Genomic DNA, 14,575 nt, shown 5'->3' on the forward strand with positions numbered 1-14,575 from the left:
TGATTTATCTGAATCTGGACAGGGCGATGCAGTACATCCATTTTGAGTCTGTTTCACTCTACAACCTTTCAGAAATTATTATTATTACTGTCTGTCCACTGTCTCTGCATTGTAGGTAATGGTCTTTCATTACACAGTGTCATAGACTATAATTAATTTCATTTCAAATTCATGAGTAATTTGGTCACATCAGAAAAATTTTATCAGACTTGAGAAAGGTTTTCCGATTAGATGAGAATGATTTTTAATATCACTGGTGTTAATCAAAGATGACAAACTCCAAATGACACACAATATAATCTCATATAATCTCATCACATCTTCTTCTTGCATACACTCCCGAATTTGGGATTATGTCATTTAGTCTCCACCATGTTTCAGTGTTCCTCTCAGGACATTCAACAGCTTATGAAATTAATTTAGTCATGCGCACAGCGCTGTGACCGATGGTGACTTCTGGATAAATGTGAGGGGAAATCAGGCTGTGCCAACCAGAGTATAACAAATGGCTGGTAACACATTTCTGACAGAGCCTTGGTAAAATCAAAACTCCATCAACTTCTGCACCACTGTGATGGCCAACAAACAACAACAAACTGCGTGATCATGTTTATTCACGCATGACAATCATACATAATGAACAAATAATGATGTTTCATCTGTTCTTGCTTGTTTGTGTTTAGAGTCATGAAGGTCTAGGGCCTTTCCCCAGCATGCATTTTAGGCAGAGGGCACAGAAACAGCCTAAATCAGTTGTCAGTCAGGGCTAACACAGATAGTCAGATTCATACCTGTGGGACAGCTGGAGTCTGTAATTCACCTCACGTGTGTCATTGGACGGAAACACAGAAAAAACCTGCATGAATACAGGAATGGCATGCAGACTGTACATGGAAAGGAGTGGAGACATGCAGCCACGAGGGTTAATTTGTGAATATCCAAAGAAAAAAACTATTGATACGTTCTACGAGCCAAACAAGCACAGAAATCCCTTACGTCATGTCAAATAACCAGTGTGGTTCTAACTTTAGCTCATGATCTAGTCACTTAGACAGAGACAAAAAAACAGGCTGTTTATAGTTGCCTTTCAACCCCTTTAAGCATTTTCTGATCTGGCAGGACATTGTTTAGCAGTGCCATCAAAACCACTAGACAACAAACAACAACAAATATGATTCATACAGCACCTCTCAGCTTAATAACTTATTACGTTTAGGCAGCCAAAACTACTTTGTTGAGGTTCTTAGAAAATCAGGGTCATGGTTCAAAGAAACTAATGGAATGGGAATGTGTTTTCTACGTCCCCATTGAGAGCTTTCAGAGTACTTGAACGTCACTCTACTTGTGCCTTTGCGCTTGAAAGAAACAGTCATTATTCACAGAACCACAGGAGGTCACTTGTAATGAGAATACAAATAGGGGCACCCCAGTGATTTAGAGGTTAAGACGTTGACCATGAATCGCAGCAATCCCTGGTTTGGATCTTGCTGTTAACTATTGTTTCTGTCTTTTCTTTAACAAAGCTAATATTAAGTGTTTTAACCACGCTGGAAGGACGGTTCTAAGGATAACGTTGACAGTCCACAACTTTGATTCAGACTGAAATATCTCGACAAGTGATTGGAAATCCCCGGACAATGTATTCTGCTGTCACAATGAGGCTTTTAGTTCTTGAAATGTTGGATGGATTTCTGTAAAATTTATCCAGGAAGTCCATGAATTCCAGAGGCTGATTTATAATATCTTTGATCTCCTGTTATGTAAGCGCCATTATCTGGTCAAAATATAATTTTACTTTGCGTTTAGTGCTTTAGTTGCATGGTAACTCACTAAATCAACATGATGAACATGCTAAACATTATATTTGCTGAACATCAACATGCTAGAATAGCCACTGTAAGCAAGTTAGTATGCTGGTGTGAGCATCTACCTGTGAAGCAATTAGCATGACCGTAGATGCTTAGTCTTTTTTGTCTATTTGTCTATTTTAGGTTTTCTTCTAATTCTTGTCTACTTATATACTGCATATAACCCATGAATAACATTAAGAAAACGTACATGAATTCCTTAGTGGCACTTTAAACATCTGCAACTGACTAACAACAGTTTATTCGTGTTGATTAAAATTGTCCGATTATTGTTTCCTCTCTATTTCAGCTTCAAAGCTTCACATTCTTCAGCAGAATAATTCTCCTGAGTCTAAACCACTGGCACTGAGGGTGACAAATTCAACCTTCAACCAAACAAACTAACTAAACTTGTACAGAACCTGCATGGAAAAAGTAAAAAAACAAAAAAAAAAACATTTTGGTGTAGCCAACATAAGCTTCATAAAAGGTTAGGAAATGCAGTGAAAATGATGAGCAAAAGGAGGGAAAAACACACACACTTATCTCAAAGTCACTCACTTCACCTAATTAAGACCGCTCAAGACAGAGCTCAGGTCGGCAATACCTCAAATGGGTTCCCAGGGTGCAGAGGGGAGAGCGGCACCAGAATAAAAATAAACACATGACAACTGCAGCATGATAATACATTCACTGAGGATAGATGTTATGGGGGGGGGGGGGCTCCCCGAGTGGCGGAGTTCAGCATCAATGAAGGGAACTGAATCTTGTGTGTGTGTGTTTGCGTGTGTGTGAGGGGGTTTTACGTGCACATTTGGTTTATATCAATGCTGGCTGTTGCTGTAATGTTCAAGCTTCTTCTTTCTCCCTCTTAGAACCAGGCTGTGAGTAGATTGAGATACATTATCTCTGGCAGCAGAGCCACACTGTCATACACTGTCTGATCTGAATTGGTTGAAACGATGCTGGCGCTTCATTTTTGAACACACGAGAAGCCTAAAAGTGTTGGCTACATAACTAAGTAGACCAGGCTTTTGGAAAATGTATTAACTGCTGATGGGATGGAGGCAAATGACATAAAAGCCAGTAGTTATGGATGATTTTACTTTCTATTTCTAGCTCAAACACAGGTATATAGAGTGCTCTACAGGCATTTGCATTATACCAATGATAGAAGAATCTGCTCATATCCTATTATTTCCTTAATGCCAGAGTAAACGTGATAAGCCGGCAGCCAAGTCAGCATGCAGAAAGATGAAACTCATCAGCAGGGAAATTCTATGTAAATGCAAATTACGGTGCTTCAGGATCAAGTGTAAAAGACAAAGATCCATTATTATGCTTTATTTGCTCTCTGGATATCAGAGACGTGAGGCTAATTGATGAACAGTATTAAATGAGACACATAGAGGCTATTGATACCTGACTTTTTTGCCAACATATTTTTTTAAAAATCGAAAGATAAAGATATTCCATAAAAGCTTTTGGCAGTTCTCAATAGTTATCTAGTTTTTACCCCAAAAGGTGAGTTTTGATGCTTTTCCATAAAACCAAGAGAGCAAGGATATTGCTGTTGGTACTTGACAGGTTTTAACACTAGAACCGCCAAGGGGTGTCATTTTGACCTAACTGTAGGGTTGGGATTATGGGTCATAGCAGAAACTAGAGAGCCAAGGACAATGCACGGGCCATCGCAATCAACCTGATAATGAGTATACCATCACCACATACAGGAGAAGGGGTGGGAAAGACGAGAAAGACATAGGGAGAGGGTTAAAGTTGGTTTACTATAGACACCAGAGTGGTTTTGGTTAGGATAGCTGTCTGGGATGCATCATGTTCAAGGATGTGCAAAGTCCAAAAGCCGGTATATAGGTGAGATGTTTAGATCTGTGGTCAGCCCAAGACTATGCAGTTACGGTTAGGATATCCATCAGCAAAGGCGTCAGAACGAGAAACATTCAAGGTGTCGAATTTAGACATTTGGAAGTTAAGGTCAGGATATGTAGACAAGATGTTAAAACCTGTGGCCAGTCCACGACTAGACGGTTAATACTCATACTCACGGATGTATTTTAGTCAGAACCAGTATAATGTTCAGGAGAGGACAGGTGGTTGAAAATAATTTTTAAAAATGTGATAAAAAATTGGAGAACAGCTGAAATGACGAAAGCATATTCCCTCCCCTGGTGTCTGTTAGCTGTTTCTCTGCCCTGCAGCGACAGAAAAGAAGAGGCAGAGACAAAAGGGGGGTGGAGGCATGCTGAGATTTATCATCATCAGTGCAGGAGGGACACATGAGGAAAACCACATTTTACACTGAAAAGCCATTTCCACCATGTGGAGGAGATTAGCATCCATGCATGCTCCTCCAAACCTCCCTTCCTCCATCATCTCCCCTTTTCCTCTCTCAGCAAGGGCTTGTGGTGCCATGCAACTCCTCTTAGGAAAAGTGTCACCAAAATGAATAAAGATGTAGACGTAGATTTAGATGTTGTCCACTGGACAAGCAGGGGCCTCCCTCTCACACTCAGACACTCACTAAGATACAGAAAAGCAAGCGCTGCAGGAGTGAAGACTGACAGCTTGACACATCCATCTTTCTAAATGCCAGGGATGCACCATAGTTTGACAGCACACTTGGGTTGCTCTAATAGCCCAATGACTGCTGGGGCTTTCAATTTTGCCATCGAAGCACGACTCACAGCTCTGTCACAATGCCCTCTCTAGGTTTCCTTTTCCTCTTGACAATCCAACCCACCTCTGCTACTGAGCTATGTCATATAGTAATGCTGTCAGTCTCACCAAGGCGTTGGCAATGACCAAACCTATAAACATCTCAGGGTTGATTTCTGTGAACGGTGCAGAGGATGCAGAGTTTTAAAGGATGTGGCACATCCACACATGTGCTATATGGACCTATAAGACATGACAGGTCTTGTCAAAATGACAAATTAAGAGGCTTTTCTGCCCCCTAGTGACAAGCACAAAGGGGCATTTTCAGCACCAGGGACAGTTTCCCGCTGCTTCACTGCTGCTTTTCATATAAACTGACATCAATTTATAAATTCACATAAGAATGATTCGCCTGTGTCATATAATGTAATTAAATCGGTGTTTTGTACCCAGCTAGTCGATTAAATATTAATTGCTGTAAAATGAATCCCTCGTGGAAATTGGCAATCCTCAATTAAGATTCCAAGTGTTTGTAGCAGCGTGGGCGATGCCATTTCTCCACAACAACAAGCGCAATTGAGAAATTTACGCATGGGCTCCAGCCTCTGCTTCCAATAAAGGACCGGGAGGCATCCAAAGGAATGCGTGCGCCACAGAGGATCCCTCTCCAATGTGGGACTGAAATAACGAAACGACAAAAAGCTTGAAAATGATCACTTACTCTTTTCCAAACTGAGATTTCTGCAAACTTCAAGTTCCGCCATTTAGGACTGGAGTTGTTTCTCTCACAAGGTCCCCCCATGCGTTTTGGACATCGTTTTAATCTCCTTGGTTGTTGTGGTTTGAAATCAACAATCAAAACATGCCTGACTGGTCCATTTCTCCATGATGACTGGACGTTCACAAAAGGCGCGCCATGATCAAGTGTCACTTTGTTTTGGTCCAAAAGAAGAATAAACGAGCCCATGAACTAACTGCTCCTCAAGCATCTGCCTCCCTGTATCATCTGCGACCATCAAACCTCTCGCATCCACAGCCCCTGCGCGCACATCCCTCTCTTCTCCGCGCAACACAGAGGCAAAAAAAAAAAAAAACATAAGCCGATTTCTCACTCGCTCAATGGACAGAGAGCGGTGATTAACAAGCAAGAGCCTAAAAGGCTGGCGTGGAGTGAGAGAGAGTGAGTGATGGCGCGCAGAGCAGTGGCTTAACCCTGCCAGAGTTGGCCATTTGGATATTTCATCAGCTTTGCCCGACAGTCTGCTTCAGCTGTTGGGCGACAGTTTGAATTCCCCACCAAGATGAACTCGTGCTACATCCGTTTGTTTGTTTGTGTTTGGTCAGCTATTCCTCGGTGTGCATCCTTGGAAGGGGGGAAAAAAAGTCACCATTGCGCAGGAATGCCAGCGCTATGACCCACTTTACGCTCTCCGTGCCTGCGTGTGTGTGTGGGTGTGTGTGTGTTTCTCCGAAGGTACTGATGCTTCCTCAGAGAGACACAGCAGCAAACAGGCTCCATGAAATATATGAGATGCTCTACAGTGCACATCCCAAGAGAGAGAGACAGAGTGTGTTAGTGGGAGTTGTGTGTAAACATTAATGAATAGATAGTTTTGTGTGTGTGTGTGTGTGTGTGTGTGTGTGTGTGTGTGTGTGTGTGTGTGCGTGTGTGTGCGTGAGTGATGTGTATGTAGTCTCAAGTGTATCAGCCTATTTGAGTGAATTCCCTGATGAAAGTTTGGTCAAAGTGGAGCTCCCAGATTAGTCATGTTCACTGGTCCACATCAAAGCTATTCCATTTAGGATTACAGGAGACAATTATGACCAAACGCACACACACACATACACACACAGTGACACATACAGTTGTGTTCAAGCACTGTGGGAAAGGTTAGTAAATTGATTAGTGCTGTCTGGAGAACAAAAAGATATGTCTGAGCACTAGTCTCACCCTCAGTGCTTTAAAGCTGCGTGTGTGTGTGTGTGTGTTTTCCACGTGCATGCTGTGTATTAACAACTACGTGAGGCCTCTCTTCATCCACACCTGCCTGATCACAGACAGTCTCCACCCCTCAACAACCCCCAAAGAAACCCCTTCACACACTGATTTATGTACCATGGCCAAACAAAAACCATCAGCCAAAAAAGACCGGAACCATCTGGGAGCATGTGGAAGAGAGAGGTGTATGTTTTCAAAAAGGTTCTGCCTGATAGGAAAACACAAACTATCAGCCACGTGAAGGGACGAGTATGGACAGAATCTGAAGTTTGGTAATAGACAGTTTATTCCCAGACAGTCTGCTTTGTTTCTCTTTCCACTATCCCTCTGAAAAACTTAACCGCAGCTGGAACATAATAAATTTAGGCTATAGATTAGCATCAGAGCCTGTCATCTTATAAGAAATGGATTAGAGCAGGTGGAAGCCCGGTGCAATTTTTATGAAAATGTTTTCTCATTTCATGCTCAGTGGGGTGTTCATTTTCAGTTTAACAACATTCATTAAGATTCAACTTTTGCTTGGAGAAAACGGGTTAAATTCACACAAATGTGATAATAATTTGATTTATAAGTATAACAGAAGGGGAAACTGATCAATCAAGTCAATTCAATCAATCCATAATTCACAGGAGAGCGCTGAAGCAGCTTATAACTATGGTTTGCTGACAAATACAAAGCACACAGTCTGCAGGTGGTGGGTGTAGACGCTGCGTGTAGTAAGTCATGGTGAGGCATTAAGTGGAATCAGACCGAGATGAGAGATTTGCCATTGATTTGTCTGGCGGGTCGTTTAGTGTGCAGCTTCACCACCTCAAAACTCGTAAATTATGATCAAATTGATGTTCCAAATTGATGCTTTAATATGTTTAGATTCACTTCAGCTTTGAGGACAATGAAGATGTTCTGGTTTATTAAAACATATACTGCTATTAACAGGTATGTTTATATGTGTCAGGGTAGTCAAGTTGATGCATGCAGACAGCAAGCAGAATGGCAGTACAGGTCAAGTGTTGCAGCTTACTACTACTACAGGTATTATTTATAGTTTTAAAAAATCACATTATCAAGTCTTAATGAAGTTCTGTGGACAGATTTTCTTTCATATCACATAATGATTCAGTGGCTTGCAGCAGGTTTTGTGCAACAGTAAAGAGCTGTAATGTTTTATTGATGCCACACAACTGAATCTTGTCTGTGCTGAGTATTCGAGCCACAACACTGGAGATGAGTCTCCCTCTGCTGTTCAAACCCATGACATACAGTTATCAGAGAGAGTGTGCTGTAAATTATATTCTGTAGTGTGCATGTGTGTGCTTGTGGTATTTACCGTGACAGATCCTGTTGTCTGTCAGGAAGTGCCGCCGATACTGTGGTTCTCCTTTCCTGTTCACCACCCAGGCGCTCATGGTGAGAGGAGGAAAGAGGCAGGAGGACGAACGATCGGATGACCTATAAAAGGGAGGAGAGTTTAGCTGTGTTGTCCAAACATTTTGCAGGAATTGGAAATGTAATTTAACAAATTATATTTTTAAAAGTGCATCTTGTGTCTTGTGCAAAGAAAACTGGGTTACAAGAGGAACAATGTTACAAGAGAAGGAAAAACAAACTGCTTCCTTTCTGCCCACGGAGGAGATAGAGTTACTGTGAGGCGGCAAAAACAAGACTTTGCAGGGTTAGTGTTTCAAACTGGATGTTAAACGTGTTATTAACTAGGCCTGATGATATCAGATGCACTCACTTTAATTCTATCAGCAGCTGAAGAAAATGTGGTGTCATTACAATTACAGGCAACTTTATTTTTAAATCATGCACCAATTTTAATAGTAAGAAACATAGGACTGGTTCAACTGGTTGAAGCGAATGTCTGCCCACCAATTAGCTGGATTCTGCTTCTTTATTAAATATGTTGGAAATTAGTTGTTGAAAACATGTGAAAAGACTTTGAACAATATATATTACTGAAATGTGGCGTTAGAGGGTCAGTTTTCAGTCCAGGATTTTGTGGGCGGTCCTTAAAGGTTGGCTCGATGACACGCTGAGGCCACCCTGAGCATACCCCTGCACCCCGAGCAGAGAGACAGAGATTAATCCATCTCTCTCAGAGTGTTTCAAAGTGAGTCATGTCATTTTCTGAACTCATCTTACATGTTTCAGTTGCTTCAAAATGGCTGCTTGACTTCTCCCATGAGTGGGCGTGGCTTCAGCACATTCAGCGCACACCCCCCCCCCACAGTCCTGGAGCTGAGAATACTGATTCATTCAATTTTTTCCTGATTTTGACACCTGATTTCATAAACTTGTCAATTTTTTGATGGTTAATAATATTTATTCTTACTTTACACAGACTTTAAAAGAAGTTTTTATTCACCAGTGTCACAAAGTACTTGCTCATAGTGCGAATTGTTAGGTCTCTGTAAATAATAATAAAAAAGTACAGTCTAGATGCTCTGTATAGAAAGTGTCACGAGATAACTTCTGTTATGATTTGGCACCATATATACTGTATAAAACTTAAAGTTTAGTGCAGTTTTGCTTTTATTTGGAAATTCATATCAGAATCAGAATCAAGTTTATTGCCAAGTACGTTTTCACATACCAAGAATTTGACTTAGTGTTATCGGTGCATGACAAACATTAAGTAAAAGTAAAAATCAAGTATTAAAAACATAAAAAATATATAAATATATATACAATACATTCTAAAACCCAAATCATTTGTGCAGAAATATAATATGGTAGTCCAATCGAAATCCAATAAAAAGGTGTGAGTTAATGTAACGCAAATGGTTATATAGTTAGGATCTGTTCAAAATAATTGTTACTGTGATCAAAATCAACATGTAAGTGAATAAAATGAATGACAGCGTCAGCTTGTGGCTGTTCGGGCTACTTATGAGCCTCCTTTCTGTCTCTACAGGTCCCATCCATCCATCTAGTCAGTTCTGTTTGTCTACCTTTTTTTGTCTCCTTTTGTATTTTTACATCTCTCCATGTGTTCTCATTTATCTTCTTCCTGTTTCTCCTCACCATTATTCCCGGATTCCCAATTTTCCACCACTTCCTCCTGCTGATCACTTTTCATTCCTACCTACTGCCAGTTTCACTGCTTAGCGATTCCCCACCTGTTGCTCATCTGTCTTTCTTGTGATTTACTGCGTCCCACTACAGACACACACACATACACACACACACTTACAGGAGATGTATAGACCTGGAAAGGCTTGGAGCCTCTGGACATTTATAGCAGCCTGGTGCCGTCTGACCTGAGCAGAGTCGACCGTCTGGTCCAACACGTAGAGTTCATGCTTCCCTGAATATCTTTGAGGTGGAAGTACTTTCCTGTGACTCTTCTATCACCTCACTTTAAAAGACAGAAGCCTGTGATGTGTGTGGTGTTTATGACCACGGACCATATGGACATAGACCCACTCATTCTGTTAATATGACACCCACATCACAGTGAATCAGTGTGTGTAAACTGTATTTTAGGATTAGTTTATTTTATAATGAAACAATCTCTAATAGTCAGTAGATTGGATAAGTATTATTTACTTATACGTGTCCCTTTGAATAATATAAGAATATCATTTTTTCTGTCAGTGATATTTTAAAATTTTTGGTTAAATATTAAGCTTGTGACTCAAAGTTGGTTCAAGTGCGGGAAGTTAACTTCCCAAGAAATGAAGAAAACTTAAAGACAAAAAGATTGCAGTGACAGGCTTAAAGAAAAACAGCAACAAAGAAAAATAGTAAAGACTTTGAAGACAGGCTCAGAGCTCAGAGCACATATTTCTGCTCATGCTATAATCAGCGCTCTCTGGTCCCAAACACAGATTTGACTGTTCATTTTTAACAATAAAACATCTTCAGTATGGAAGGTTTGAAAACCTTTGAGTTTCCTTCATGCTATATGCACAGAAAGTCATCTGAGGCTTTTCTTTATAGTCATTAAACTCTGCTTCACCTTATGCCTGTATGGACTTAAAGCTGCTCTGAACTCACTGTAGAGCACAGCCCCTTGTGGCTTACTGGTTAATTATAGAATAATGTTTCTAAATTACTGTTTGTTTTTATAACAGAGCCCAAATTAGAGATAGGAGCCGAGCGGAGGTACATGACTGGAGACATTGTTTGAGCAGCTTTAATGGCATGTCAGGTCGTGGATACAGCTAGATTATATGAATCCACCATAAACACTCAAGTCACATGGCAAGAGGTTACAATGAATGTGCGAGTTACAAATGCTGAACAAAGGCGCACATGTACAAATATAGCTAAATAATCGGTTAGATAAAATGCTGTTGCATCAGAAATCAAAATCTCATCCATGTTTATTAGTATATTACAAATATTTTTGTAATATTTTCACCAACATAACAAGCAGAAAAACACACATTTGCATACTGGGCTTGTACTCAAGGGTGAATGTCAAACATAATTATGCCAATATTATTAAACTGCCTTCTCCTTAGATAAGCTACATGGTAAGCTTATTTCTGCTGGAGGAAAAAAAAAATTTGTAGACGGTTAAAAGATAAAAGTGAAAAATTTAGTATGTTCACATCTCAAATATATGCCAATATTAGGTAGCTAGTTAGCTCATATTTTGCTAACATTAGCCAACTTATGGTGTGACTATATATACATTACATTATACGTTACTTTTACGTTTTAACCATTCTCAAAATTTGGTACACTTTCCTACATAGACCACCTTGAAAACAGCTGCATAATATTATTATTATAGTCAATGTGAGGTTGCCTGGTGACTGGTTATCTTGTCTGTTTGTTTAAACAAGATATAATATGTTCATTTGTGAATTTTATGGGTGCTGGTAAGAGCATCTTATTGCCTTTTGACAGAGCCAGGCTAGCAGTCCCACTGTTTCCTGTCTTTATGCAAAAGCTAAGTTAACCTGGCTGACTGTAGTGTCATACTTAGCATACAGATACGAGACAAGCAAACTGGCCAAGATGTCAAATTGTTCCTTTAAACATAACAACAGGTTAATAAGAAACAAACATGGTTTATAAACCGAACCACTGCAAACCAGAGCATGTGTCAGTGCACGTCGTGTGAGTTAGTAAAATGACTCTGCTTCTCCTCTTCTGACTATGTGTAACACTAGTAGCCTTCTCATCTATAGGAGTGCCCAAACCTCAAGGGAATACAGTCTGTTCTTTCCTGTCTGTCGGGCTACGGAAAGCAGCTTAAGAATATTTGTTTCACTGCATGATGAGCCACTCTATCTTCGGCCCTAACAGGAAGTAGGTTGACGATGCCCCCAAGTTAAAGGTTTTGTTGTGGTAGATATTTAGATTTAAAGAGAAGTAACACAATATGTAACATGTGGATTAAGCATTTTAGTACTTCCACTTTTCCTGCCTGCCCTACATGTAAAACACACATTTTATCTGACAGGAGAGCGATACACATAGGCTGTGGGAGTCCATACTCATACAAAGACCGATTTTATTTTATTTCCTGCAAAATGGAAGAAGACTAAATCACAATTATCACATTATCATCATGTTTTGGGTCTTCATGTGAAAGACAGTTGAGTAGGAATACTCAAACAGTGAGCACAGACCAGGGTGTAGTCTTTTTTTGTTGTTTTTTTGTTCATTCCTCTTGTAGATGCAGCCGTCACTAAGAGATAACCAGTGGAAGCTAGTCACCTGGAGACATGAGAGTAGAAACGGTGGTATGTGTGCATACTGGCACAGTTATTCATGTCATACAAGTAGCCAGCTACTACTTTTTGATTAAAAAGGAACCTATTTGTGCATGTTGAAAACACAAAATTGAATTAATTCAATATATTGTTACTACGATGTCCAGTTTAAAGGTTAAAGATACCACTAAAGAACCATTTTCAGTGACAGCTCAACAAATTCATTTACTTGGATCACTTTTATATCTCATTTTAGTTATAACTTAACCTCTACTGTCTATCTGTTAATCTAAACTGTTGGCTTGATGGCAGTTTGTCTGTTTCATTGTCAGTCAAATGTTAGCATATGTAATAAACCATAATCCTCTTTTTAGGGACTGTTTTCATACATCACCCCCCTCATGTGTGCACCTCTGCAATGGTCCTCTCGTGACACACAAAGAGAGCAGCATCTGTCACCCCGTATTGACGCATGCTAAAGAGCACTCGATTTAGTCATGATTAATGAGATACACAATGGTTGTTCTACTTTATGTGGCTCGCTGAGTGATTATCAGGCATGTGTAGAATTAGACATAAGCACATGCTTGTATCCGACACTTTCACTCCATATATATGTCGCTTCAAGTCAGTCGGGGGTGGAGGATCCTAATGGCATTCAGCCTGTAAACAACCGTACTGGTCGACCGAGTAGAGTAGCTTGTAATTGCCTGTTAAGAACAGAGTAAAGAGTCTCAGTATGCTGATGGCTAGACAGGTGATTTCACAATACAACCTGAGTGCTCTGTAACTCATTGATACATGAAAGTATCACCTGAAGAAGGCCACGTGGGAAATGGAGGCATTTTTAATTCACAGTCATTAACTTATGTTGGTATTCTGAAATGCTTCTTATAAAATAAAGTTTCTGTTTCATGTGTTTGTTTTCTGGGTGTGTGCATGTTTGCACATTAAAGGGTTAGGGATGGTCAAACATTTCCTTTCTCATGAGCCTCAGAGGAGGCTTTTAAAATAGTTGTAGCAAGTGGTGCATCGCTACAGTTTGTATTCCTGATAACCATCTATCATACTTAATGATCCAGTTATTCTTTATGTCTATATTGTTCTCAAGATGCTCTTTTCTGTACTTCAAAGGTCACATTTTTAGTTCAGATTCAAGATCATCTACATGCAATATCATCGTGTTAAAAACTTTAGGGCTGCAACTAACTGATTAAACTGATTATTTTCATTATTGAGGACCTCAACAGCCACAATGTGTTTTCACCCAGCTGAAAGGAGAGAGGAGGAAGTTGTAACATCTAAATTGTCCTGCACAGAGCTGCTTCGCTGAGCCTTTGACCTGATAAGGAGACAGCGAGGTTACTGAGGGGTCGGAGTTGTGTTGCAGACGGGCAGTGAAGTTATGTGAGCTTGTCAACAGACGCTGTACTGACATCGTGGAGCGTCACGGTGCAAACAGGAATTTCCTCTGTGCTGTCTGCTCCAAACTGATGCACTGAAATAGATAATCAAGAAGCACCTATGGCAGGAATTTTATCGGTAATCCTGAGCCAGAATATGAAGTTATGGACGTGTTTTGAAAACTTAAAAAGCTCTCATGTGTGCTGCTGTGTGCACATGTGTGTATGTGTGTGGTAAAACGTGAGTGTGTGTGTGTTCAGTGGGGTCATCTTGCTTCACCGTGGAATTGAGGGGTGGGTAAGGTCACAAGTCAAACCCTCAGATCTATTTCAAGCGGACACTCTCCCTCCTGTTCCTATCTTTTACTTTTACTTTTTTGGGCTCAAACTGTCCTCATTCATTAACAAGCAAGAATTGTTCACATTCTGCTTGTCAGCTTGTATCAAGAGACTCCCAACACATGCACAGTTTCCCCTTTCAGTGTTTGTAAATGGATACGAGCAAGTGCTTTGCATGTGATTGGCCTCTGACGCACAAAGTGACAACTTGTTAATTTTCCAGTGAATGTCGTCTTCGGGGAGTCACTCCCTTGCTCTTATGTTTATGTCTTTTGCTTTCACGCACACATACAGTGTCCATAGTTTGCTTCACCCTCAGTCCTCTTCCCTTCTTTTCCACCAAGAAACTTCAATTATTCATGAGGGATCAGAGCACCCACAAAGAGTCGTGTTTCCACTCCTACAACCCTATACCAGCAAGCTGATACACTGTTCACAATACTTCAAGTCACAAAAAAACAAGGGAGTCACTTTACGGCTCATGCATTCCTTCACACGCACACATGCACATAGACAGCCTCTAACAGTGCATGTGATGGGAGAGTTACCCAGTGTTGTTGTTGCTGAGCTGTAAGGCTTTATTGTGACAGTAGGTGAAAGGATATATCTGCCTCGCTTTAGAGGAAATTTCAATTA

At 40.3% G+C, this 14,575-nt stretch overlaps 1 protein-coding gene across 2 annotated transcripts in view; it reads right to left on the reverse strand.

The window, feature by feature from the left end:
- plch1 (phospholipase C, eta 1) overlaps nucleotides 1–14,575 on the reverse strand; it is a 58,686-nt gene that overhangs the window by 42,990 nt on the left and 1,121 nt on the right. Inside the window, exon 2 of one of the 2 annotated variants that reach the window (XM_019269923.2) lies at nucleotides 7,850–7,971. In XM_019269923.2, coding sequence (XP_019125468.1) covers nucleotides 7,850–7,928 — 79 coding nt within the window. In that variant the 5' untranslated portion in view covers nucleotides 7,929–7,971. Of the gene's footprint in view, nucleotides 1–5,244; nucleotides 6,063–7,849; nucleotides 7,972–14,575 lie in introns of those variants that run through there. The other variant, XM_027280919.1, reaches the window with a different exon arrangement.

Source organism: Larimichthys crocea, chromosome VII, assembly GCF_000972845.2.
Source record: "Larimichthys crocea isolate SSNF chromosome VII, L_crocea_2.0, whole genome shotgun sequence".
NCBI classification, from domain to species: domain Eukaryota; kingdom Metazoa; phylum Chordata; class Actinopteri; family Sciaenidae; genus Larimichthys; species Larimichthys crocea.